The 25148-nt window shown below is 42.3% G+C and overlaps 1 protein-coding gene across 1 annotated transcript in view; it reads left to right on the forward strand.

Moving 5' to 3' along the window:
* The window catches only part of LOC134343570 (collagen alpha-1(XXVIII) chain-like), a 131689-nt gene that overhangs the window by 57818 nt on the left and 48723 nt on the right, over positions 1-25148 (forward strand). The window contains exons 10-11 of the mRNA XM_063042315.1: positions 4698-4742; positions 12473-12526. Of these exons, the coding sequence (XP_062898385.1) occupies positions 4698-4742; positions 12473-12526 (99 nt within the window). The remainder of the gene's footprint in view (positions 1-4697; positions 4743-12472; positions 12527-25148) is intronic.

A 25148-nucleotide genomic window follows, 5' to 3' on the forward strand; every position in this document is an offset into this window, starting at 1 on the left:
TCATCTACTTAATGCTATATATGATCCTGTGCTTCAATTTTGCTCTCCTATTTGATTCTCGGGGTGTATGGGGTGGTTGGGTCCTGACTAAATATCAGGAAATGCCAATAGCGATTATGTAGCTTCTACCATCCAAGACAACTCCGCCTTCACGTAGGACTTACACGTGCACCCTGTCTCACTGAAGGATCTCCGTCTATGGTGAGCGTTTGGCACCAGAAAAATACCCAGACCAATGGTGGTGGTGTCACCTAAAACCACTGAAGTCTCCGGTAGCAGGGAGATGGATTCCAAGCGTTGGTAGAGGATTGTCTTTGTACAACAACAGAAAAGTTTGGGCGGTGTTGAGTGCATGATTCCCAATCGGGATCACCAGCAGAGGTCAAATGCTCTAGTTAGATGAGCACTGCGGCAACAGAAGGCAATGGCAAACCACTGTTGAAATTTCTGTCTAGTCAATCATGGAAAGAAACAAAAGGAGGAAACCAGACAATAGCGAGAATGGGGTTGATTCTAATCAACAGAACACCTTGCTCGGTAGGGGTAGTCATGTGCTGCAGGTAACACCAGTCCGTCATCCAGAGACTGTAAGCAATAGGAAAAGGCTAAGGGTGGCAACGAGGAACATCCGTACACTTTACCAGAAAGGAAAGTTGGACAACACATTAAATGAAATGAAAAGGTTGGAAGTTGATATCTTTGGCCTGTCAGAAATTAGATGGGCCGACAGTGGCAAATTCACTAAGGATAGTTCTCTGATAATATATTCTGGAGGTCAACAGCACATGTTTGGAGTTGGAATTATCTTAAACAAACAAGTATCAATATGTCTTATGGGATATTGGACGATATCCGACCAGCTGCTTTTAGTTAAATTAAGGGGTAATCCTTTAACATTAGCATAATCTAAGCCTATGCGCCAACAAATGATGCAGATGAAGAGGATATCAACAAGTTTTATGAAGATCTCGACAGTGCTTATGAGCAATGTAAATCTCAGGATATAAAACTGGTCATGGGAGATTTTAACTCCAAAGTCGGACAGGAAAGGGTTAATAACATCATAGGACCTTTTGGATTAGGGGAGAAAAATGAAAATGGAGAAAGGTTTACTGATTGGTGTGTCAGAAACAACCAAGTGATCACCTTTAACCCTCAAGCCATGACCTCTGGTTGCAGTCCCACCCAATCTCAGTGGGAAGAACCTGCTTGCATTTACTCTATCTATACCCCTCATAATTTTGTATACCTCTATCAAATCTCCCCTCAATCTTCTATGTTCTAAAGAATACAATCCTAACATATTCAATCTTTCCTTATAACTCAGGTCCTCCAGACGCGGCAACATTCTTGTAAATTTTCTCTGCACTCTTTCAACTTTGTTTACATCTTTCCTGTTGGTAGGTGACACAATACTCCAAATTGGACCTCATCAATATCTTATACAATTTCAACATAACATCCCATCTCTTGTACTCAATACATTGATTTATGAAGGCCAATGTGCTAAAAGCTTTCTTTACAACACTATTTACCTGTGACACCACTTCCAATGAATTATGGACCTCTATTCCCAGATCCCTTTGTTCTACCACACTCTTCAGTGCCCTACCATTCACTATGTGATTCTTACCCTGGCTGATCCTACCGAAGTACAAAACCTCACATTTATCTGCATTAAGTTCTATCTGCCATTTTTCAGCCTGCTTTCCCAGCTGATACAAATGCTTCTGCAAGCCATGATAGTCTTCCTCACTGTCCACTGCAGCCCTAATATTTGTGTCATCTGCAAATCTGCTGATCCAGTTAACCACATTATCATCCAGATCATTGATATAGATGACAAGCAACAAAGGACCCAGCGCCAATCCCTGTGGCACGCACTGTTCACAGGCCTCCCGTGAGAGAAGCAACCCTCTACTACCACTCTCTGCCTTCTCCCACAAAACCAATGTCTAATCCAGTTTACTACTTCATCCTGAATGCCAAGCGATTGAACCTTCTCGACCAACCTCCCATGTGGGACCTTGTCAAATCCCTTACTGAAGTCCATGTAGACAACATCCACTTTTCTGGTAACTTCTTCGAAAAACTCTTGAGATTGGTTAGACATGTCCTACCATGCACAAAGCCATGCTGGCTATCCTTAATCAGTCCATGTCTATCCAAATTCTTGTATATCTGGTCTCTTGGAATACTTTCCAATAGCTTTCCCACAAGTGATGTCAGATTCACTGGCCTATCATTTCCTGGTTTCTGTTTAGAGCCTTTTTAAAATTTGCCTGTACCAAGGTTCCCTACCCATCTATCGGACCAGTCCTATCTCTTTGCATATTTACTTTGAAGCTAATGGCATTGCAGTCACTAGATGCAAATTGTTCCCCTGCACAAACTTCTGTCAACTGCCCTGTTTCAGTTTAAGTATCACGCACTTTCTCATTGGGACTTTTACGTACCGATGAAGGAAACTCTCCTGAACACGTTTGACAAAATCTATCCCATCTACTTCTTTAAAGTTTGGGATAGTTAAAATCACCTACTATAACAACCTTGTGTTTCTTGCAACAGTCTGTGATCTCTTTACAAATTTGTTCCTCTAAGTATCTAGGACTGTTAGGTGGTCTGTAATAGAGCCCCATTAACATGGTCATTCTTTTCTTATTTCTCGGTTCTACCCATAGAGCTTCACTAGTCGAGTTCTCTAGTCTGTCCTGACGGACCCTTTTGATTCCTGACTTTGTCTGAGGTCTTACCAACATCTGCCTCCACACCTCTCCACTCACTGTTCTGCCACTCTGGTTCCCATCCCCCTGCAGCTCTAGTTTAAACCCCCACCATGCAGCATTAACAAAACTTCCCACTAGGAAATCAGTCCCCCTCCAGTTCATGTACAAACTGTCCCTTCTGTCCAGGACCCACCTTCGCTGAAAGAGAGTCCAATGTTCCAAAAATCTTATGCCTCCCTCCTACACCAACCCATTAGCCGTGCATTAAACAGTATAGTCTTCCTAGTTTTGGCCTCTCTAGCATGTGGCACAGGTAGCAATCCAGACATTGCAAGCCTAGAAGCCCTGCTTTTAACTTAGCACATAAGTCCCTGAACTCCCTATGCAGAACCTTGTCACTTGTCCTACCCGTGTCATTGGTACCTACATGGACTACGGGTTCAGGCTGTTTCTAAAGTGAGAGAGTGAACAGCCAGAAGTCGTGGCTGAGGACTCGAACCGAGTTATCCTGGACCCTGGAGGCAACATACCATCTTAGAATCTCGTCCTCACCCATAGATCCTCCTGTCTATTCTCCTAACTAATGAATCCCTATCACCACAGCATGCCTCTTCTTCCCACCTCCCTTCCCTTCTGAGTCTGGAGGCAGACTTAGAGCCCAAAACCCGACCACTGTGACTTTCCTCTGTTCGGTCAATCTACCCCAAATGGTATCCAAAGTGGTATATCTGTTGTAGAGGGGGATGGCCACAGGGGTGCATTGCACTGGCTCCTTAACTCCTTTCCCCTTCCTGACTGTCACCCAGTTTCCTGTGTCCTGCACCGTGGGAGTAACTACCTCTATATGTCCTATCTATTACTCATTCAGCCTCCTGAATGATCCGAAGTTCATCCAGTTCCAGCTCCAACTCCTTAACACAGTTTGTTAGAAGCTGCAACTGGATGCACCTCCCGTAGTTGTAGTGGTCAGGGATACTGGAGGTCTCCCTGCCTTCCCACATCCCACAAGAGGAGCATTCCACTAAATCTCCACGTCCTAGCTGAGCAGTTATAAAGAAGGGTTGGAAAAAAAAGACTTAACCGAGAGCTTTTCTTTGCTTTCTCTGATTGAAGCCTTGAAGAGCTAAAGCTTCAAGATCACCACTCTGACTCGGTCCACACAGTTGATGGCCATTGTGTTTGCCCCTGCCTTCCTTTAATTTGCTCTTGCTGATCAATCTCAAACATGGATTGGTCACTGGTCAAAGCTCTATTATTCTGCCGCGACCTGCTGCTGCCTTTTTCTCCTCTGGCAGTGGACCTGCGTGAAATCTCCTCCTCTCAAACTTCTGATGTCCTGACATTGGTTGCTGGTCAAAGCTCAATTTCAAATCATCTACAGTACATAAAGAAATTGCTTGTCATTTTAGACATGAGTGGTTGACCTCTGCCTTGTGATTATCCTCCAAGTCCTACAAGGAGAAAAGAGCCCCTCTGTTTCTATCCTGTCAGCCCATCTCAGAATCATGCCTGTTTCTGATTCTTCTGAAATCTACCAAACTTTTTTATCAGACTAGTACGTTATACCTAGCTGCTACCTTCACCTACTTACTGAAGAAACACACCTTCTACTTTTAAGGATGAGTATTTACTTTTTTATCAATATTTTAAAACACTTGTGTGTTTTTCTATTCTTACCAAAGTGCAGCACTTCACATTTCCCCACATTGAATAGAAAAAATGTTGGAAATAGTAAATAACCTGCAAACTTCAATGAAATTTAACATGCTTCTGCTTTCTTAAGCTCAAAATGATGGCACTATTTTAGAATGCACTGTTTAATTTCTGCATTCCTTTCCAAGCAGTTCACACATGCTTTGGGTATTGACAGTTCAAGTATGATCTCTAATTAATTAAAACCTTTTTTTCGAATAAAGTTTCTGTTATGACTTTTGCCTGTGAAGCTTATTGATGTTGTCATTGTTCTTCTAGGGTCCTGAAGGGCCACCAGGTCCAACTGGAAAGAGAGGACCACCGGTAAGGGAGCATTCATGATATGTCAGTTCCCAGTTTCAAACACAACAATCAAATTAATTATATTTATTCATTATGGCTGTGGTTGTAATTTTGATAATACTTTTATTTTCATTATTGATGAAAAAATAATAGGTATCTTAAGTAATGGGATCTCTGCCCAACATCTTATTGGAAATATCAGAGACTACATTACGTCTAGGTCAGAACATAATGTAGCTGCACTCCATAAATGTGATGATGATCACCGGTTGGTTTAGGCTCATAATTCAGTCTCTTCATTTTTGGGAATTCCTTGGTGAGTAGAAGTTAGTTTTCATTTTCAAGACAAAGTTTGAAATAGTAAGATGGAAATGAGCGAAGTATTTAACTGATTCTTTGACCTGCTATTTCCTTAGGCTTCCTATTATTTCTAAGTAAAAGAGACTAGTATAGTCTGACTGTCTCATAGAGCCCATTCTACTCTTCAACAAGATCCTAGTTAATCTTGTCTTGGCCCCAAATGTAGTTTCCACTCGATTCCTCATCACACTTGACTCGACTATTCTCCAAATATCTGTCAATCTCCACTTCAGTGACGCGGGCTATAGAGCTCTCTGAGTTAGAGAATTCAGAACAGTCATGGACTTCCATGAGAATGAATTCTCCCTCATTTAAAATGGTCAAGACTATTTTCAAAAAAATGTGCCTCCTTCTGGATCTCCACCTAAGGGGAGAATCCTTATGATGACAAGGCCCTTCAGAATCAAATATATTTCAACAACATAAATAGTTCAATGCGAGATGGAGCCTTACACTATTTTGCCATTTTATGAATCATTTGTTATTAATCCAGAGAGGAAGAAGAGGAAGGCATCTCCTTGAAGAAATAATTTTTTTTTGGAATTAAATTAAGCCATTTTTTCTATGTTCAAATTTGCATTCAAGGGTAAAGTCCTTGACTGCAAAGTTTCCATCATATAAACACAAAGAGAATAGTTAGTGGCTGTTTTATTTGGTGTATGATGCTATGACAATCCAATCCTGAAGGAAATGGGCCTCAATTTGCTCTCAAGCCACTTCGGTTGGCATGAGTCCTGTTTATTGAGGCAGTGTGATCATTCCTCCTTACATCATCAGCCTGACAGTTCAACCACATTACAACTCAGCAATCTCCAGATGCATTGCATTACATGGAAACTTTCTCATTTAAGTGGAGGGACAGGCATTGTGACAGCTTTTGTTAACAGTGGCCTGGTTTAGGTGGACAAAATGATTGGAAGGAAAGCTATTGATGGTCTGCCTCACAATTTCCGGTGGTTTCCCATATAATCCTTCCTTTAGTTAAATAACATGCACATGGAGTATTCAGAGTGCCTCCTTTTTCCCACTGGTGCATTACACCCTGGTGTGTCACACCTATCTGGCACACAGTGCAAAGAAAATCAGCTATAAAGTACAGTCTAGTAAAGGAAAGTGGCACATTAGTGAAAAGAAGAGAATAATAAAATAATGTATGAAAGTTAGTAAAGAAATGCTGGAGTGAATCTTTGTTTAATTTTCAAGACCTTGATTAATCTCTATATATAGTAGTGTGATGGCGCTAGACAGTTTGGAAATAAGTCATTCAGCCCACCACATTCATGCCAACCAGTGGGCACCCATCCATTTAATGCCATCTTCAGCACTTGCCTAGCCTTTGAAGTCAAAGTAATCTACTGTATGTGCTCTTCCAGACACTTCGGAAATTGCGGTCAGTGACTCTTCTTCCACCACTCCCTCTGGTGTGCTGACTCGTCACTCTCTGGGTAATAAAGGTCCCTCTCAGATCTCTTACCCATTGCCCTAAATCTATACTATCTAGTTTTATTCACCTCCATGGAAAACTTTCCTGCATTCTATCTTACCTAAACCCATCTTAGTTATAAACCTCAGTTATAGCATCCCTTAACCTCAACTTGTGGGGAAAAGTCTCCCCAGATAACTGAGACACTCCCTCTTAGTCAATCTGGTGAACCTCCTCTAAACCATCTCCAACACTGTTACATCTTTCCCGAGCTATTGGGCAGGCAGTGCTTTAACTGAGATCTGAGCAGTGTTTTATAAAATTGGAACAAAATCTCCTTGCTCCTGTATTCAACACCCTGATTAAGGAAGGCCAGTATTACTTGCGTCTTCTTAACCACACTATTTATCTGTAATGCCAACTTCAATGATCTTTAGACTTTTAAAGAGGTCCCTCTCTTTAAAATGGCCTAGAACTTCATTATTCATGATATATGTCCTAGCTTCATGATTATTTGAAAATACATCACATGATATTATCAGGATTAGACCCCATCTGCCATTTCTCAGCAGTGAACCAATACCACACTGTCAACAATTCCACCAATCTTCAAGGCAGCTGCCAATTTATTGATCATGCTTTATTTGTTCACATCCAAATCATTTGACTATACTATAACCTGCAAGGGTGCCAGCATTGACTCCTGTGGAAAGCCACCAGTCACAGGCATCCAAACACAAAATAGCTGTCTATCATTGCCCATTGTCTCCTATTGTCAAGCCAATTTTGGATCTAATTTACTTACATGCCCTGGATCTCATGGTTCCTAAACTTCTGAAATTGTTTCTCATGTGGGAATTAGAAGACTTTCTGAAGTCCATTTAAAACACATCTACTGCATTGCCCTCATCAATACAGGTTTTTACTACCTTAAAAAATTCTGATTGGTCTGATGAAATCTTTAATGAACCATGCTGGCCAAGTACTCAAAATCTATGTGGCCCAAAATTACTAGGGTATTTAAGGACATATTCAACCTCTCACTTTTGAGGTTTGAGGTTCCCACCTGCTTTAGATTAGATTAGATTAGATTATGAGGACACGCAGTCCTCTTTTATTGTCATTTAGTAATGCCTGCATTAAGAAATGATACAATTTGTTCCTCCAGAATGATATCACAGAAACACAAGACAAACCAAGACAAAAAAAACTGACAAAAACCACATAATTATAACATATAGTTACAACAGTGCAAAGCAATACCGTAATTTGATGAAGAACAGACCATGGGCACGGTAAAAAAAAGTCTCAAAGTCTCTCGAAAGTCCATCATCTCACGCAGATGGTTGAAGGGAGAAACTCTCCCTGCCATGAGCTTCCAGCACTGCAAACTTGCCGATGCAGCATCCTGGAAAAACCCGACCACAGTCCGACTCTGAGTCCGTCCAAAATCTTTGAGCCTCCGACCAGCCCTCTGACACTGAGCACCAAGCACCATCTCTGCCGAGCGCTTCGACCCCAGCCCCGGCAACAGGCAATAGGCAAAGCTGAGGATTTGGGGCCTTCCCCTCCGGAGATTCTTGATCGCACAGTAGCAGCAGCAGCAAAGCAGGCATTTCAGAAGTTTCTCCAAATGTTCCTCCATGCTTCTTCACGTCTGTCTCCATCAAATCAGGATTGTGCATGGCCCCTATCTAACAAATATGATATTATTTCGGAGCAGCCACACGTGCTGCATCGCGCTGCCATCTTCTCTTCCCCTTCCGAAGGGCATAGAGTCATAGAAAAGTACAGCACAGAAACAGGCTCTTTGACCCATCTAGTCTGCACCAAACCATTTATACTGCCTACTCCCATTGACCTGCACCAGAACCATAACCCTCCATACCCCTACCACCTGGGTACCTATTCAAACTTCTCTTAAACATTGAAATAGAGCTCACATGCACCATGTGCACTGGCAGCTCATTCCACACTCTCTCAACCCTCTGAGTGAAGAAGTTTCCCCTCCATGTTCCCCTTAAACTTTTCACCTTTCATCCTTAACCCATTAGCTCTAGTTGTAGTCCCACCCATTTTCAGCGGAAAAGGCCTGCTTGCATTTACCCTATCTGTATCCCTTATAATTTTGTATACCTCTATCAAATCTCCTCTCAATCTTCTATGTTTCAAGGAATAAAGTGCTAACCTATTCAATCTTTCCTTATAACTTAGGTCCTCAAGTCCCAGCAATATCCTTGTAAATTTGCTTTGCACTCTTTCATTCTTATTGAAATCTTTCCTGTAGGTAGGTGACCAGAACTGCATACAATACTTTCAATTAGGCCTCACTAAGGTTTTAGCTCATCTGCTTTTCCTACAATACTTCTTGCATTGAAATTTACGTTGCGCAGGACATTAGTTGCACCACACTTAACCTTGTGATTCCTGGCTGTCTGAGGTCTTACCAACATCTTTCTCCACTATCTGTTCTGTTCTCTGGTTCCCATCCCTCTGCAACTCTAGTGCAAACACATCCCCCCACCCCCGTGCAGCACTAGCAAACGTTCCTGCTCGGATGTTAGTCCTCCTCCAGTTCGGGTGAAAACTGTGTTTTCTGTACAGGTCTCACTTTCCCTGGAAGCGAGCCCAATGATCCAAAAATCTGACACCTTTTCTCCTGAACCGGCTTCTTAGCCACCTGTTAAACTGTATGATCTTCCTATTTCTGGCCTCACTAGTACGTGGCACAGGTAGCAATCCTGAGATCACAATCCTGGAGGTCCTGCCCTTAACTAAGCACCTAACTCCCTGAACTCACTTTGCAGAACCTTGTCTCTCTTCCTACCTGTGTCATTGGTACCTACATGGACCATGATTCCTCCCATTTAAGAATGCTGAGAACTTGATCCGAGATGTCCCGGACCCTGGCACTCAGGAGACAACATACCATCTGGGAGTCTTGTCCTCATCCGCAGAACCTCCTTCCTGTTCGCCTTCTTTATGAATTCCCATCACTGCAGCTCGCCTCTTCTCCCCCGCAACCCACTTCTCTTCTCAGACACAGAGGCAACCTCAGTGCCAGAGACCTGATCACTGTGACTTTCCTCCGCTCAGTTATTCCCTCCCCCCAAACAATATCCAAATTGCTATACCTGTTATTGAGGGGAATGGCCACAGGAGATTCTGCACTGGCTGTCTCACCCCTTTGCCTTCCTACCACCTGCACCCCTGGCTTCATGTGACCCTGATCAGAAGGGGAGGGGATGGAGGGGTGCTAAATAAATGCGACACCTTACTCAAGGGTGACCTGCGAACTAGCAGAGGGAAAGAGTGCTTTACATCTCCTTTGGGAGAGGCATATCTTCAACCCGCCTCCCTGCCGCACTATTCCAGATGAATTTTGATAATAATGAAATAATATAAAAACATGATCAAATCATGTAGCCATCCAATAGGTAATTATATGTAGGAATGCTTCATATCTTAATAGCAAAAAAAGAGCAATTGGTAAAGGCTTGGTGAAGAAACAGTTCTGGTACTGCTGTTATAGTGCCAAAGACACAGTTTCAACTTTAGCTACTGTCTGTAAGGAGTTTGTACATTCTCCCCGTGACTGTGTGGGTTTCCCCCAGGTACCCATTCTCCTCCCACATTCCATAGATGTACGGGCTAGTAGGTAACTTGGTCACAAGAGTGCAATTGGCTGGTGCGGGCTTGTTGGGCAGGATGGGGCTGTTACAATGCTGTATCTCTAAGCAAAAGCTACCAGTTATAATACCTTAATGGCTTATGGAGAGGCAAATATGTGTCCTCACTGTTATGAAGCAAATTTGTCTGTCTGCCTGCATAACCTCACTTCTTTCATATACAGTACTGTGCAAAAGTCTTAGTCACATATACAAGGGGTGATTGGTAAGTTTGTAGCCTAAGGTAGAACAAGTCAATTTTAGAAAATCTGGCACATTTATTTTTCAACATAGTCCCCTCCTACATGTACACACTTAGTCCAGTGGTCATGGAGCACACGGATCCCTTCTTTGTAGAAGTGGTCCACAGCAGGGGTGATTGATAAGTTCGTGGCCTGAGGTAGAAGGAGATGAGTTATACAGCTCTTCTCATGTGCACGTGCAGTTCAACTCTTTGAGTGAAAATGCAGAAAGTTTGAAGTTAATAACTGATCTCCTTCTACCTTAGGCCACGAACTTATCTATCACCCCTGCTGTACACTACTTCTGGAGGTCCAAGACGCCGACTTCTACAAAGAAGGGATCCGTATGCTCCACGACCACTGGACTAAGTGTGTAAATGTAGGAAAAATAAATGTGCTAGGTCTTCTAAAATTGACTCCTACCTTAGGCCACAAACTTATCAATCACCCCTCGTATATAGCTAGACTTTTGCGCAGTACTGTATTTAACAATGTGGAGGCAGAAGAAAAGAGATTATAAGCCAGTTACTCTAACCTCAGTGGTTGGGAAGAAGTTGGAGTCGTTTGTTAAGGATTTAGTATTGGGGTTCTTGGAGGCACATGATAAAATAAGTTGCAGTCAGCATTATTTCCTCAAGGGAAAATCTTGCCTGACAAATCTGTTGGAATTCTTTGAAGAAATAACAAGCAGAGTAGACAAGGGACAATTGGTCAATTGGATTGTCAGATGGCCTTTGACAAGGTGCCACACATAAGGCTGCTTAACAAGTTAAGAGCCCATGGTATTACAGGAATTATTCTAACTTGGATAAAGCAGTGGCTGATTGGCAGGAGGCAAAGAGTGGGAATAAAGGGAATCTTTTCTGATTGGTTGCTGGTGACTAGTGGTGTTCCACTGACGTCTGTGTTGGGACTGATTCTTTTTATGTTATGTGTCAATGATTCAGATGAAGAAATTGGCTTTGTTGCAAAGTTTGCAGACAATACGAAGACAGGTGGAGGAGCAGGTAGTTTTGAGGAAGTAGAGAGGCTATAGAAGGATGTAGACAGATTAGGAGAATAGGCAAAGAAATGGCAGTTGGAATACAGTGTTGGGAAGTGAAAGGTCATGTTCTTTGGCAGAAGAAGTGAAAGGGTTGGTTATTTTCTAAATGGAGAGAAATTACAAAAAGCTGAGGTGTAAAGGGACTTGGGAGACATTGTGCAGGATTCCCTAAAGGTTAATTTGCAGGTTGACCTCGTGGTGAGGGAATGCGATGTTAGCATTCATTTCAAGAGGACAAGAATGTAAAAGCAATGATCGAATGTTGAGACTTTATAAAGCACTTGGAGTTTTGTGAGCAGTTTTGGGCCCCTTATCTGAGAAAGGATGTGCTAACACTGGAGAGGGTTCAAAAGGGTTCACAAAAATGATTCCAGGATTGAACGGCTTGTCATATGATGGCTTTTCACACATTTGATGGCTCTGGGCCTGTATTCACTGGAATTCAGAAGAATGAGTAGTGCCCTAATTGAAAACATGAGAAAACATGTAGTTGCTGGAAATGCAAAGCAATACAATTGAACTGTGACCTAATTGAAACCTATTGAAAGTTGAATGGTCTTGATAGAGTGGATGTGAAGAGAATGTTTCCTATGGTGGGAGAGTCTAGGCCAGAGAGCACAACCTCAGAATAGAGTGGCATCCATTTAGAATGGAGATGAGGAGGAATATCTTTAGCCAGAGAGTAGTGAACCTGTGTAATTCGTTGCCACAGCCGGCTGTGCAGGTCAAGTCTTTACGTATATTTAAGGCAGAGGTTGATAGATTCTTGACTGGTCAGGGCATGAAGGGATACGAGGATACAGTAGGAGATTGGAGCTGAGAGGGAAAATAGATCTGCCATGATGAAATGGCAGAGCAGACTCGATAGGCCAAATGGTCTAATTCTGCTTTTACATATTATGGTCTTATAATTACCACAGGATGTTGGAAAATTTATGAAAAATTGTTATATTAATACAATGATAAAACAATATAATTAAGGAAAATCTGAATATTTTATTCTTTTTCAACAGGGACCAGCTGGCATAGCTGGCGAGCAAGGCCCTGAAGGAATCCAAGGCCCAAAGGTAGGGAACGGTCATAATTTGTGCTAATTGTTTGAATCTCCACTAAAAATGCATAAAACTCAAATGTATCAACATGCCATTATACTCTATTTTAATGAAGATATGAAGATAAATATTTATGAAAATAAGAAATAACAAATAAGTTTTGTTCAACTTGCCTTTGTGTTTTTTTCTAATATTCTCTAAATCAAAAGGGACGTGTTGACTGATTTTTCCATCTTGTATCTTGCTGGAACAATCCTTGATACTTGAACTGATGACACAAGATGGATATCAGTGAAAACTGAGGAGGTTTATAATTTAGTTTTGAATGATTATTATAAATGTAGCATACCAAGGCAGTGATTTTTGACATTGAAAGATAAGGAAAAATGGATAATAGTGGTTGATAATTTGCCTTAAATCTTTCCTGCATTTCTTTCATTTGCATTCATCGGTTTTATTTCAATGTAATAATTTATTAACACATTGGTCTTTCTTAATAATGGACTGCAACATCTTCCCAATCACCGAAGTCAGGCTGACTGGCCTATAATTTCCTTTCTTCTGCGTCCCTCCCTTATGAAGGAACAGAGTCACATTTGCAATTTTCCAGTCCTCTGGACCCAATTCCAGAGTCTAGTGCTTCCTGAAAGATTATTTCTAATGCCTCCATAACCTCTTCAGCTACCTCTTTCAGAACCCTTGGTTGTGGTCCATTTGGTCCAGCTGACTTATCTAGCCTCAGTCCTTTCAGCTTCCCAAGAACCTTCTCCCCAGTAATAGCAACTGCATTCACTTCTAACCCTTGGCATACTAATGTCTTCCATAATGAAGAATGACTGACACTTACCTGTATAAGGAAGCATTTATTTTTTGTGTTATTGCACAAGTCAGCTGTGAGAAACATTATAGCTAGTGTACTTACTTCTGCTTCATGCTAACGAATGCAGGGGAGCAATGCCAGAGGACATTGACAAACAAAATCCAGATGTGAAAGATGTGATGGTGACCCTGAATCTCCTCATCATTGGATCTTTACAAGTTGCTGCAAACAAATGTCTGTGATGTCTCCTTATTTGCTGTTCCCTCCGGCAGCAGAATCTTCATCAATCTGAAACATTAATTCTACTTCTCTTTTGACAAATGCTGACTGACCTCCAACATTTTCTGCTCTGGTGGGTGAAATACACACTCAGGCACTTCACATGAAACAGCTGTTAGTTCTCACTGGCTGGCCCTGTCAAATCATGCAAGAATCTTCCGTGAGGTCATGCTGCAAATCAATGTACTGAATAGTTTCAGTTGACATTGGATAAAACGGTAAAAGTAAAGGAATTAAATAACAGGATCTCTTCTTTTAAAAGGGAATAGTGAGAGTTATTGTACTAATTAAAATTAAAGGTAGGATGAGGCAGCCGTGGGTGACAAGGGAAGTCAAAGAGCATAAAAATAAAAGAGAGAGAAATATATCAAAATATTAGTGAGAAGTTAGAGAGTTGGAAAGTTTTTAAAAACCAACAGAGGGTAATTAAAAGAACCTAAGGAGAGAAAAGATAAGCTAGTGAAAAATATTAGAGGTTACCAAAACCTCTAATGATATATGAAGAGTAAAAAGAGGCAAGAGTAGATTTTAGACCATTGGAAAATGATGCCAAGGAGGTAGAAAGCGGGGGCAAAGAGATGGTGGATGAACTAAATAAGTATTTTGCACCAGTCTTCACTGTGAAAGACACCAGCATTATGCCAGAAATTTGAGAGTGTCAGAGTGTGGTTGCTATTAATACGGAGAAGGTTCTTGGGAAACTGAAAGGTCTGAAGGTAGGTAAGTCACCTGGACCAGATGGTGTGCACCCAGGGTTCTGAAAGAGGTGGTAGAAGAGATTGTTCAGGCATTAGTGATAATCTTCCAAGAATTATGAGGTTTTGGAATTGTTCTGGAGGACTGGAAAACTGAAAATATCAGTCCACCCCTTAAGAAGGGAGTGAGGCAGAAGAAAGGAAATTGTAGGCCAGTTTGCCCGACTTCAGTGATTGGGAAGATGTTGGGGTCCATTATTAAGGAAGAGGCTTTGAGGTACTTGGATGTGCATGATAATACAGGCCAAAGTCAGCATGGTTTCCTTAAGGGAAAATATTGTCTGACAAATCTGTTGGAATTCTTTGAGGAAATAACAGCCAGGATAGACAAAAGAATCAATGGATGTTGTATACTTTGATTTTCCAAAGGCCTTTAACAAGGTGGTAGAAGGAATAAAGGCATAGACTATTTAGCAAATGGGGATTGAATTAAAAAAAATCAGAGGTGCAAAGGGACTTGGGTGTCCCTGTGCAGGATTCCCTAAAGATCAATTTGCAGGTTGAGTTGGTGGTAAGGAAGGTAAATGCAATGTTAGCATTCATTTCAAGAGGACAAGAAAACAAGATCAAGGATGTGATGCTGAGGATTTATAAGACATTCGTCAGACTGCACTTGGAGAATTGTGAGCAGTTTTGAGCCCCTTACCTCAGAAAAGATGTGCTGATATTCCAAAGGGTCCAGAGGAGGTTCACAATAATGATGTTGGGAATGGAAGGGTTAATGTGAGGAACATCGGATGACTTTGGGCCTGTACTTGCTGGAGCTTTGAAGCATGAGGGTGGGGATCTCATTGAAACCTATTGAATGTTGAAAGGCCCAGACAGAGTGGAAAGGATGTTTCCTGTGGTAGGTCAGCATACGACCAGAGGGCACAGCCTCAGAAAAGAGAGACATCCATTTAGAACAGAGACGAGCAGGAATCCAGAGGGTGATAAATCTGTGGAATTTATTGCCAAATTGGCTGCAGAAGCCAAGTCATTGAGTATATTTAAAGCAGAGGTTAATAGGTTCTTGGTTAGTGAGGGTCTCAAAGGTTATGGGGAGAAGGCAGGAGAATGGGGTAGAGAGGTATAATGAATCAACCAGGATGGAATGGTGAAGTACTCAATTGGCCAACAAAACTATGGTCTAATCAACACAATGAATACCAATCCTGCGCACTGTCTTTTATCTGGAGATACGTAAGCCGGCCATCAGAGGGAATGGCTGAAGCAAACTTTAAAGGGAGGCTGGAATAGCAAACATAAGAGAAGTGAATAAAGGCTCGTGCTTATAGCAGGAATGGAAGCTGGATTGAACCTGTAGCACACTCTGGCATGGCTGTACTGTGTGCTCCTTTCTAATGCCACATATTCTGTGTAATTCCACTTTCTGTCTCTACAAAGCTGTCTGCTTTGATTCCTAATTGTAGAATAGATGAGCATGAGTATATGATGTATTCTTCATATGTTAGGTGCCACGGTGGTGTTGCAATTAGCAGAACACTATTACAGCTTGGGAGATCAATCCTGCACTGTTCTATGAGGAGTCTATGTATGTCCTCCCTATGGTTTCCCCGGATCATCCAGTTTCCTCCCACAGTCCAAAATCCTACCGGGTAGGGTAACTGGTCATTGTAAATTGTCTTCTGATTAGGTTGCGGGGTGGCTGGGGCAGCGTGGCTCAAAGGGTCACACTAAATAAAAGAAAATATTGTCCTCGAGATGTTGGTTTGCTTGGGGGTCGCTGCCTGCAATAAATGATATTCTATTGTTTGGTCTCGTCTGAGTGCGGCTTTCATGGTACCTGACTGGCTGATATTCTGGATGATTAGGTGTTATTTCTATTGATAATCAAAGTATTTTCATTTCTTTTTAAATGGTATTACAGTATTTTTTTAACGAACCAGGAAGGTTTAAAGGTAGTACAAGACACAGGTGCCAGTGAGTAAAAGAGACAACAAGAAGTTGGAAACAAGTGGGTGGAAAGTGCACAGGAATTTCTTCTCACTTTCTCCAAACTTGAGGTGTAGCCATGCCTGCCTCTTCGTTGACTATGTTGAACAGTCTGTGTCTGAAGGCTTCCCAGGTAATTCTCCACAACTCTTCTTTCATTACGTTGATGACTGCATTGGTGCTGCTTCATGCAACCATGCTGAGCTTGGCAATTTTATCAACTTTGCCTTTAACTTCAGCCCCACCCTTAAATTCGCTTGGTCCATCTCTGAGACCTCCCGCCCCTTTCTCAATCTCTCTGAATCCACCTCTGGAGGCAAACTGTCAACTGACAACTTTTAGAAACCTACCGATTCCCACGGTTATCTTGACCATACCTCTTCCCACCCTGTCTCCTGCAAAAATGTCAATCCCTTTCTCAGTTCCTTTGCCTCCACCGCATCTGTTCCTGGGATGAGACTTTCCATTCCAGGTCATCAGAGGTCTTCTCCTACTTCAAAGAATGGGGTTTCCCTTCCTCCACCACTGATGCTGCCCTCACCCACATCACCTCATTTCCCAAGCGTCCACACTCACCCCATCTTTCTGCTGCCTTAGCAGAGATAGAAGTTTCTTTTGTCCTTGCCGACCACCCCATCAGCCTCTGCATCTAACACATCATTCTTTGTAACTTACGCCATCTCCGAAGGGATCCTACCACTAAACATATCTTTACCTCCTCCTCCCCTGGTTTTGTCCCTCTCTCCTGGCACTTATCCCTGCAAGCAGCCTAAGTGCTACACCTTGCCATAGATATCCTACCTCACCCCCTTTCATAGTCCTCCAGGCGAGGGAGCACTTCACCTGCGAATCTGTCTGGATCATCCAGTGTTCCCATTGTGGCCTCTCTATATTGGTGAGACCGTCAGAAATCGGGGGACTGCTTCGTTGAGCACCTCCACTCCATCAGCTGTAAGCGGAACTTTCTGGTGGCCAAACATTTTAATTCCCATTTCCATTCCTGTTCCGACATGTCAGACTGTGGCCTCCTCGTGCCAAGATAAGGCCATACTCAGGGTGGAGGAAGAATACCTTATATTCCATCTGGGTAGCCTCCAACCTGATGGCATGAATATCAATTCCTCCCTCCGGTAAAAAAAATTCTCTGCCTTTTCCCTCCATTCCCCACTCTGGCCTCATACCTCTTCTCACCTGCCTATCACTTCTCTTCGAGTCTCCTCCTTCCCTTTCTCTTATAGTCCACTTTCTTCTCCTATCAGATTCTTTCTTCTCCAGCCTTTGACCTCTCCCACCCACCCAGCTTCACCTATCACCTTTTAGCTAGCTTCCTTCCACTCCTCATACCTTTTTATTCTGCCGTCTTCCCCTTCCTTCTCAGTGCTGAAGAAGGGTCTCGGCCCAAAATGTCAACTGTTTATTCATTTCCATAGATGCTGCCTGACCTGCTGAGTTCCTCCAGCATTTTGTGAGTGTTACAGGTAATGAGGCCTTGTTGAATTGAAAGGGTGTGTGGCAATAGTGCCAAGATATCTGGATTTATTAATAGTCATTTATTGTGTTATCAGAGTTTTATTGTGCTGGCAACAACACTCAAGAAAGCGACAAATACTACATCTGGGAATAAGTCTGGAATGCTTCTTCAAGTGAGAGTACCAGGAAAATGATTCACTATGGTAAACTAGGGAAGCCAGAAAAAACATGCGTTTTAAGTGAGAGCTGAGAAGCTTGAGAAGTGCCCCCGAAAGCTCTTTCATTCTTTAAATGAACAGAGTCAGGAGGCTACAGGGGAAATACATCAGGATATTGACTGGGCTAAAGGATTTTATTATAGGAGAGATTCAAAGGATTGGAGGAACATACAAAACACTGGATGAATTCAGTGGTCAGACAGCATTTATGGAGGGAAATAGACGGTTTCTCGATTCAGGTTGCAAGTGTTTATCAGAAAGAAGAGAAATAGCTAGATTAAAAGATGGAGGGAAGGAGTGGTGCAAGGGGAAATGGGTAATAGGATCTGTATCTCCAGGTGAGAGGGCGAACCACTGATTCCTTTGCTACCTTCACTAAATTTCTTCCCACCCTGTCACTTGCAAGTGTGCAATTCTCTTCCCTCCATTCGGCTGTCTCCAGTGCATCTACTCTCCCAATGAAGCTTTCCACTTCAGGATATCTGAAGTGCCCTCTTTAATTTGGATAATGTAGATTTCCCTTCAGCTACTGATGCAGTCCTCTTCTATATCTCACATGCCTGCCCTCACTCCACCTCCACCTCCATTCACACCCACAACCACAACCACCCCCTACAACCAGCAAACGTAACAGAGACAGGGTTTCCTTACTCCCTCCTACACGACCCAAAATATTATTCCCTGAAACTTTAGCCGAGGAAACTGCAGCACCAAGCATACCTTCTCCTTCTCTTCCTGATTTCCACAGGGATTGCTTTCCCTGTGACTCCCTTCTCTATTCTTTCCTCCTCACCAATCACCTTCCAGACACTGTGTATTGTATCTGCCCCAATACCTATTCCCCTGCTACCACTCAGTCCATGAAGGTGAGTGTGAATACGTAACTACATTAGAGTAATTTTTTTGCATCCAGTGCTCTTGGTGCAATCTCCTCTGTGTTGACGATACCTAATGCAGATTGGGAGATTGCTTCCTTGAGCACCTTTGCTCCAACTGCCATAATAGCCAGGATTTCCCAGTGGTTAGCCATTTAATTATATTTCCTATCCCACACCATGTCTATTAATGGCTTCCTATCCTGCCAAGTCGAGGCTAGATGCAGATTAGAGGAACAGGACTTCATGTTTCACCAGGTCTCCAACCTGATGATGTGATCATCAATTTCTCTAACTTTTGGTAATCGCAGTCTCTCTTCTCCACACCCCACCCCCCCCCATTTTCCTTGTACCATCACACTTGCTCTTTTTCTTGTCCCATCCTCTCAATCTTCCCATCGACAACATATTCCTTCTTCTGATTCCCCTCCTCTGTCCCTTCACTTTATTCCATTGTCCAATGTCTCCTCCTATCTGATTCCATCTTGTTTAACTCTTCGTCACTTCCACCTCTCACTTCCCAGCTTCTTATATCATTGCCTCTCCCGCCCTCCCTCACCTCCCTATCATTCCCCCCTCACCTAGACCTACCTATCACCTGCCAACCGTTGCTCCACTATTTTACTCTGGCTGTCTCCCTTTTCCCTTTCCAGTCCTGATGAAGTGTGTCAACCTGAAACATTGAACATAGAACATAGAATAGTACAGCACAGTACAGGCTCTTCGGCCCACAATGTTGTGCCGACCCTCAAACCCTGCCTCCCATATAAGCCCCCAAATTAAATTCCTCCATATACCTGTTTGGTAGTCTCTTAAACTTCACTAGTGTATCTGCCTCCACCACTGACTCAGGCAGTGCATTCCACGCACCAACCACTCTCTGAGTAAAAAACTTTCCTCTAATATCTCCCTTGAACTTCCCACCCCTTACCTTAAAGCCATGTCCTCTTGTATTGAGCAGTGGTGCCCTGGGGAAGAGGTGCTGGCTATCCACTCTATCTATTCCTCTTATTATCTTGTACACCTCTATCATGTCTCCTCTCATCTTCCTTCTCTCCAAAGAGTAAAGCCCTAGCTTCCTTAATCTTTGATCATAATCCATACTCTCTAAACCAGACAGCATCCTGGTAAATCTGCTCTGTACTCTTTCCAATGCTTCCACATCCTTCCTATAGTGAGGTGACCAGAACTGGACACAATACTCCAAGTGTGGCCTAACCAGAGTTTTATAGAGCTGCATCATTACCTCGCAACTCTTAAACTCTATCCCTCGACTTATGAAAGCTAACACACCATAAGCTTTCTTAACTACCCTATCCACCTGTGAGGCAACTTTCACGGATCTGTGGACATGTACCCCGAGATCCCTCTGCTCCTCCACACTACCAAATATCCTGCCATTTACTTTGTACTCTGCCTTGGAGTTTGTCCTTCCAAAGTGTACCACCTCACACTTCTCCGGGTTGAACTCCATCTGCCACTTCTCAGCCCACTTCTGCATCCTATCAATGTCTCTCTGCAATCTTTGACAATCCTCTACACTATCTACAACACCATTCATTATTCATTAATCTCCATAGATGCTGTCCTATCTGCTGAGTTCCTCCTGCATTTTGTGTGCTGCTCCAGATTTCCAGCATTTGCCACCTCTCATGTCCCTATTGTTTAAGCTGGCCTTGTTTTCCCTGGAGCAAATAATGCTCAGGTTCGAACTGGAAAGACTTATAAACTTACAGGAGGGTTAGATGAGGCAGATAGTTGAAATCTGTTTCTCATGCCAAACACATGAAGACATTGGTTTAAGAGAGTGGGGACCATTTTACAGGGGATCTGAATAGGAAGTTTTTCATAAAGGGTTGATAAAGATTTTCATAAATGGTTGATATCTGGAATGAGCTGTCAAACGATGTGGTTAGGAGATGTGCAATTGCAACATTTAACATCAGATAGGCACTTGGATAGGTAGAGCCTTGAAGGACGTGGACCTAATGCAGGCAAATGGGATTAGTGTAGATTGGGAGATCACTTGGATACAGATGTTATGGGCAGAGAGCACATTTCTCTGCTGTGCGACTTAATTCTGTGCAGGTTCAGTCCCCATTCAAGTACAGGCCTCTTGCCACTTGGCAGTTCAGTTACATCACAAAATGTTTTCAGGACTAGTTTGCTGAATTGAGATGGATGCCTTTTGAACCAATGATTGGAGATTGGAGTTTCCAGAACAACAATAGCTGGAAGAAAGCCTTGTTGGTGAACAGTTGCAAGATGGCTGTCAGCGATAGCCAAATCATTCTGCATTCTGCTATTGTGGTCACTTTCTGATTGGGAACAATAGTAATGATGGGCAGTTATTCCGGTCAGTAAAATCGAGAATTGGTAAACCCGCAATGGTGGGATACGATGTGTACTGGGAATATTTCTATTGCCTTCGGATGAGGTGGACCAAGGTACTCTTGTGCACTTAGTCAAAAGAAGCCCTCAGAGTCAAGAGTGAGATAGACTGTTGGGTTCAGTTACCTTGTGGTTAGTTGTTTGTGTGCACTGATGGAGTGTTCTGCAGAGGTGTAGGCCAAGGTAAAGTTCCTTAAGAAAAGCCTAAAGTTGTTTGGTTAAATATATAACTTGTTACTACTAGTTCTCTGTTTCACTAGAGAGAAAGGCACAAGACATCATGGTAACACTCCCAATATATGCATTGGCACCTGATAGATTACATCAGGGTCCAATGGGAGATCATGAAGAAGCCAACTTCACGTATGCTGTGACAGATGCAGATCAATGACCAATCTATTCTGTTAATTTTAATGCCTTATCACAAAATGATGGCAGCAATTGAACTGTTACTGCAGGAAAACTTAGTATAGATATCAAATATCTTGCAAACAAAGTTAATCTCAGATAGCCTGATATCTCACAGTGTTCACAAAGTCTGGACAGCGCTAATGACATCATAATTGACACTATGAAGAGATACTTAGCTTCTCTCCCAGATGAGGATAACTAGGAGATCCAGCAATTAATTAACAATAAACACAAGATATTCTTGGATTCAAATCACCACACTTCATGGGAACCCTCACCTATTTTTCCTTACTGTCCGTTATGCTGCTGGCGTTTTGGGCAGCAATGAAGGTCTTCCATCTCTGGCAATGTTCAGTGCTCCCTCCATTGTGTCAGTAACTTGCTCTTGGTTTTCACTGCTGTCAGTCATGCAAGTGTTGGGTGGAGACTCAGATGTAGGATTCTTCACTGCCGTTACCATAACGATTTTGTTTTACCTGTCAGGGTTGATAGCCTTGAACTGAACCCATGAACCTGGGGGATTGGTGGACTATTCTTAGTCTGGCTTCTACCATTTGACCTGTTTGGCATGGGTGACCTTACCAAGAGCCAAAGCATAAAGCCCTGACTCCAGCCCACATAGCTCTCCGGGTCACTGAGGTAGCCAAGCCTCCAAACCCTCTGACAAGGTTGTGCTCCTCTTGAAGGTTCTACTATACCAGCACCTGAAATCTACAAGAAAAACTTGTAACCTAAATGGTTAGATGGAAAGGGTGCAAACAATCCAGTGACTTACTGATAACTATGATGTACACTGATGGATGTCAGCATTGTCAAGGCTGTCCATGATTCAAACATGAAGTAAGGTGCAGATCTTATCAATGATGGAAAAGCAATTGGAGAAGACAGGCATTGTGATCAAATTCTCCTTCACCTTAAGTGAGCCAGTGCACAATAGCTGCACGAAGATAAGAATTTTTCAAAGTCAACACCTCAAACCTAGTGGTGAGTTGCCATCCCTGGCCTCTTGTATGCTGAGTCGGACAACCAAAAGTAGACACCTCATTGCAATGGAAATGTTTTATCAGTAATCCTCCCTCAAAATCCTGCATACTGCCTAGCTCCAATAGATGAGCCACATTGTTTGTATTGTTGACCCCAGATGCATTAAGCAATCACTCTTGAATTTCAACAAGGCAAGGGATTACCAGGATGGCAGAGGAAATGCTTCAAGAATTTTCCAATTTAAACAAATTGCAACATCCTCCCCCTCCACCTCCTCTCTTCACTCCCCTTGGGAATCTCTGGCTCAACAGGAACATTTGGGAATGGCACCAAGTTTCTTTGTTGGAAGCATATAGAAGACCAGTAAAAGTAGTGAAGAGAATGGTCAGGCTCCTCTTGATTCACCTGAGGTAGAGTCTGTGGTCCACAGAATGCTGAGAACTCGACTGGAAATAAGTTGCACTCATCCTCAAAGGACTACCCAGGAAGTACTTGAAGCTGACATTTCCTCTTCTCCATCATTTGTCTATTTATTTTAAACCTCCCTTGCTCCCACTGTAGTTATAGCCTTCTTGGTGCTCCCTGAATATTCAAAGCTGATAATCATATTTCTCTGAAAAATTCACCCTTCTCTGTACTTGGGAACAAACCATTGCCCCATTTTTTAACCTCAAATATTTATTTTCTATCAAATCTGTATCTATTTCCTGCAGCTCCGGATCTGAGTGCTAACTCTTGTTGACATCTGCATTTCTATGTTTCCTTGTTCTTTATGCATGGACTAATATAGAATCGTAGTGTCAAATGTACGTTTCATAACCATTAATTCCACTACTGTCTCACCAGAGCATGCCGTGTATATGCACATGGACCTTCCAGAACAAAAAGACAACGATGTGATCTTTGTGTCAAAATGTAAAACTGCAGGGTTTTATGTGTAACATTTCACTGTGTAACTGCTTTTCCAAGTTGAAGGTGAATGCATTTTTAAACCTCCGCTAACAGAAAAGTATCCAAATTAAACTATCTCGATGAGCTGAATTACAATGGCTGAAAATTAAAACTTAACAAGTATTAGATTATACAGCATAAAAAATAACTCCTTCATGAGATCTGTCAATAAGGAGCAGTTGAGCACAGAGTAGATATAATGAAGAAAAGTTCAGGGGACAGATTAGACATAAAGTTCAGAGTAAATTTATTACCAAAGTACATTTACAGTATGTCACCATGTACAACCCTGAGATTCATTTTCTTGCAAGCTAAGGAATATATAGAAGCTAAGGAATGCAGTAGACCAGAAATTGCTTTGTTTTTCCTACCACTCAATGGTATTTTAACTCATTGAAGTTTTGATGTCACACATCCTGTTGAAGGAATTTGAATATATGATGAATGATATTCATATTAAAATAACAGAATTGTTTGTTGAATTGATTAAACATTCAGTTGCTTATGTTAAAGTCATTTATGCTTTTATCAGTAATGCTAGCAATGTTGCAGACCTAAGGAAGATCATGAAAGACTCAAGTTATGGAAATCAGCTGAGGAAAATGGAGTACTTGACTTGTATCTGAAACCACAGTGAGGTAAAGGAGCACCTAGAATAATTATCACAGTTGTAATTTTAATTAGTTTTGATCTATGTTTGTGAAAGGAAGAAATAAAAAAAGGTTGGTAAGTTGATGGAGAAGATCCTGAGAGGCAGGTGGTTAGTAAGTTGATGGAGAAGATCCTGACAGGTAAGATTTATGAACATTTGGAGAGGCGTAATATAATTAGGAATAGTCAGCATTGCTTCGTCAAAGGCAGGTTGTGTCTTATGAGCCTGATTGAATTTTTTGAGAATGTGACTAAACACACTGATGAAGGTAGAGCCATAGATGTAGTGTATATGGATTTCAGCAAGGCATTTGACAAGGTACCCATCAAGGCTTATTGAGAAAGTAAGGAGGCATCTGATCCAAGGGGACATTGCTTTGTGGATCCAGAACTGGCTTGCCCATGGAAGGCAAAGAGTAGTTGTAGATGGGTTATATTCTGCCTGGAGGTTGGTCACCAGTGATGTGCATCAGGGATATGTTCTGGGACCCCCACTCATTGTAATTTTTATAAATGACCTGCATGAAGAAGTGGAGGGATGGGTTAGTAAATTTGCTGATGACACAAGGGTTGGGGGTGTTGTGGATAATGTGGAGGGCTGTTAGAGGTTACAGCAGGACATTGATAGGATGCAAAACTGTGCTGAGAAGTGGCAGATGGAGTTCAACCCAGACACGTGAGGTGGTTCAGTTTGGTAGGTCAAATATGATGGCAGAATATAGTATTAATGGTAAGACTGAAGGAGCAGTGTGAAGGAGCAGAGGGATCTTGGGGTCCGAGTTCATTGGACACTCAGAGCTGCTGCACAGGTTGACTCTGTGGATAAGAAAGCATACAGTGCATTGGCTTTCATCAATTGTGGGATAGAGTTTAGGAGCCGAGAGGTAATGTTACAGC

This window comes from Mobula hypostoma, chromosome 3 (assembly GCF_963921235.1).
Source record: "Mobula hypostoma chromosome 3, sMobHyp1.1, whole genome shotgun sequence".
Lineage (NCBI taxonomy): Eukaryota > Metazoa > Chordata > Chondrichthyes > Myliobatiformes > Myliobatidae > Mobula > Mobula hypostoma.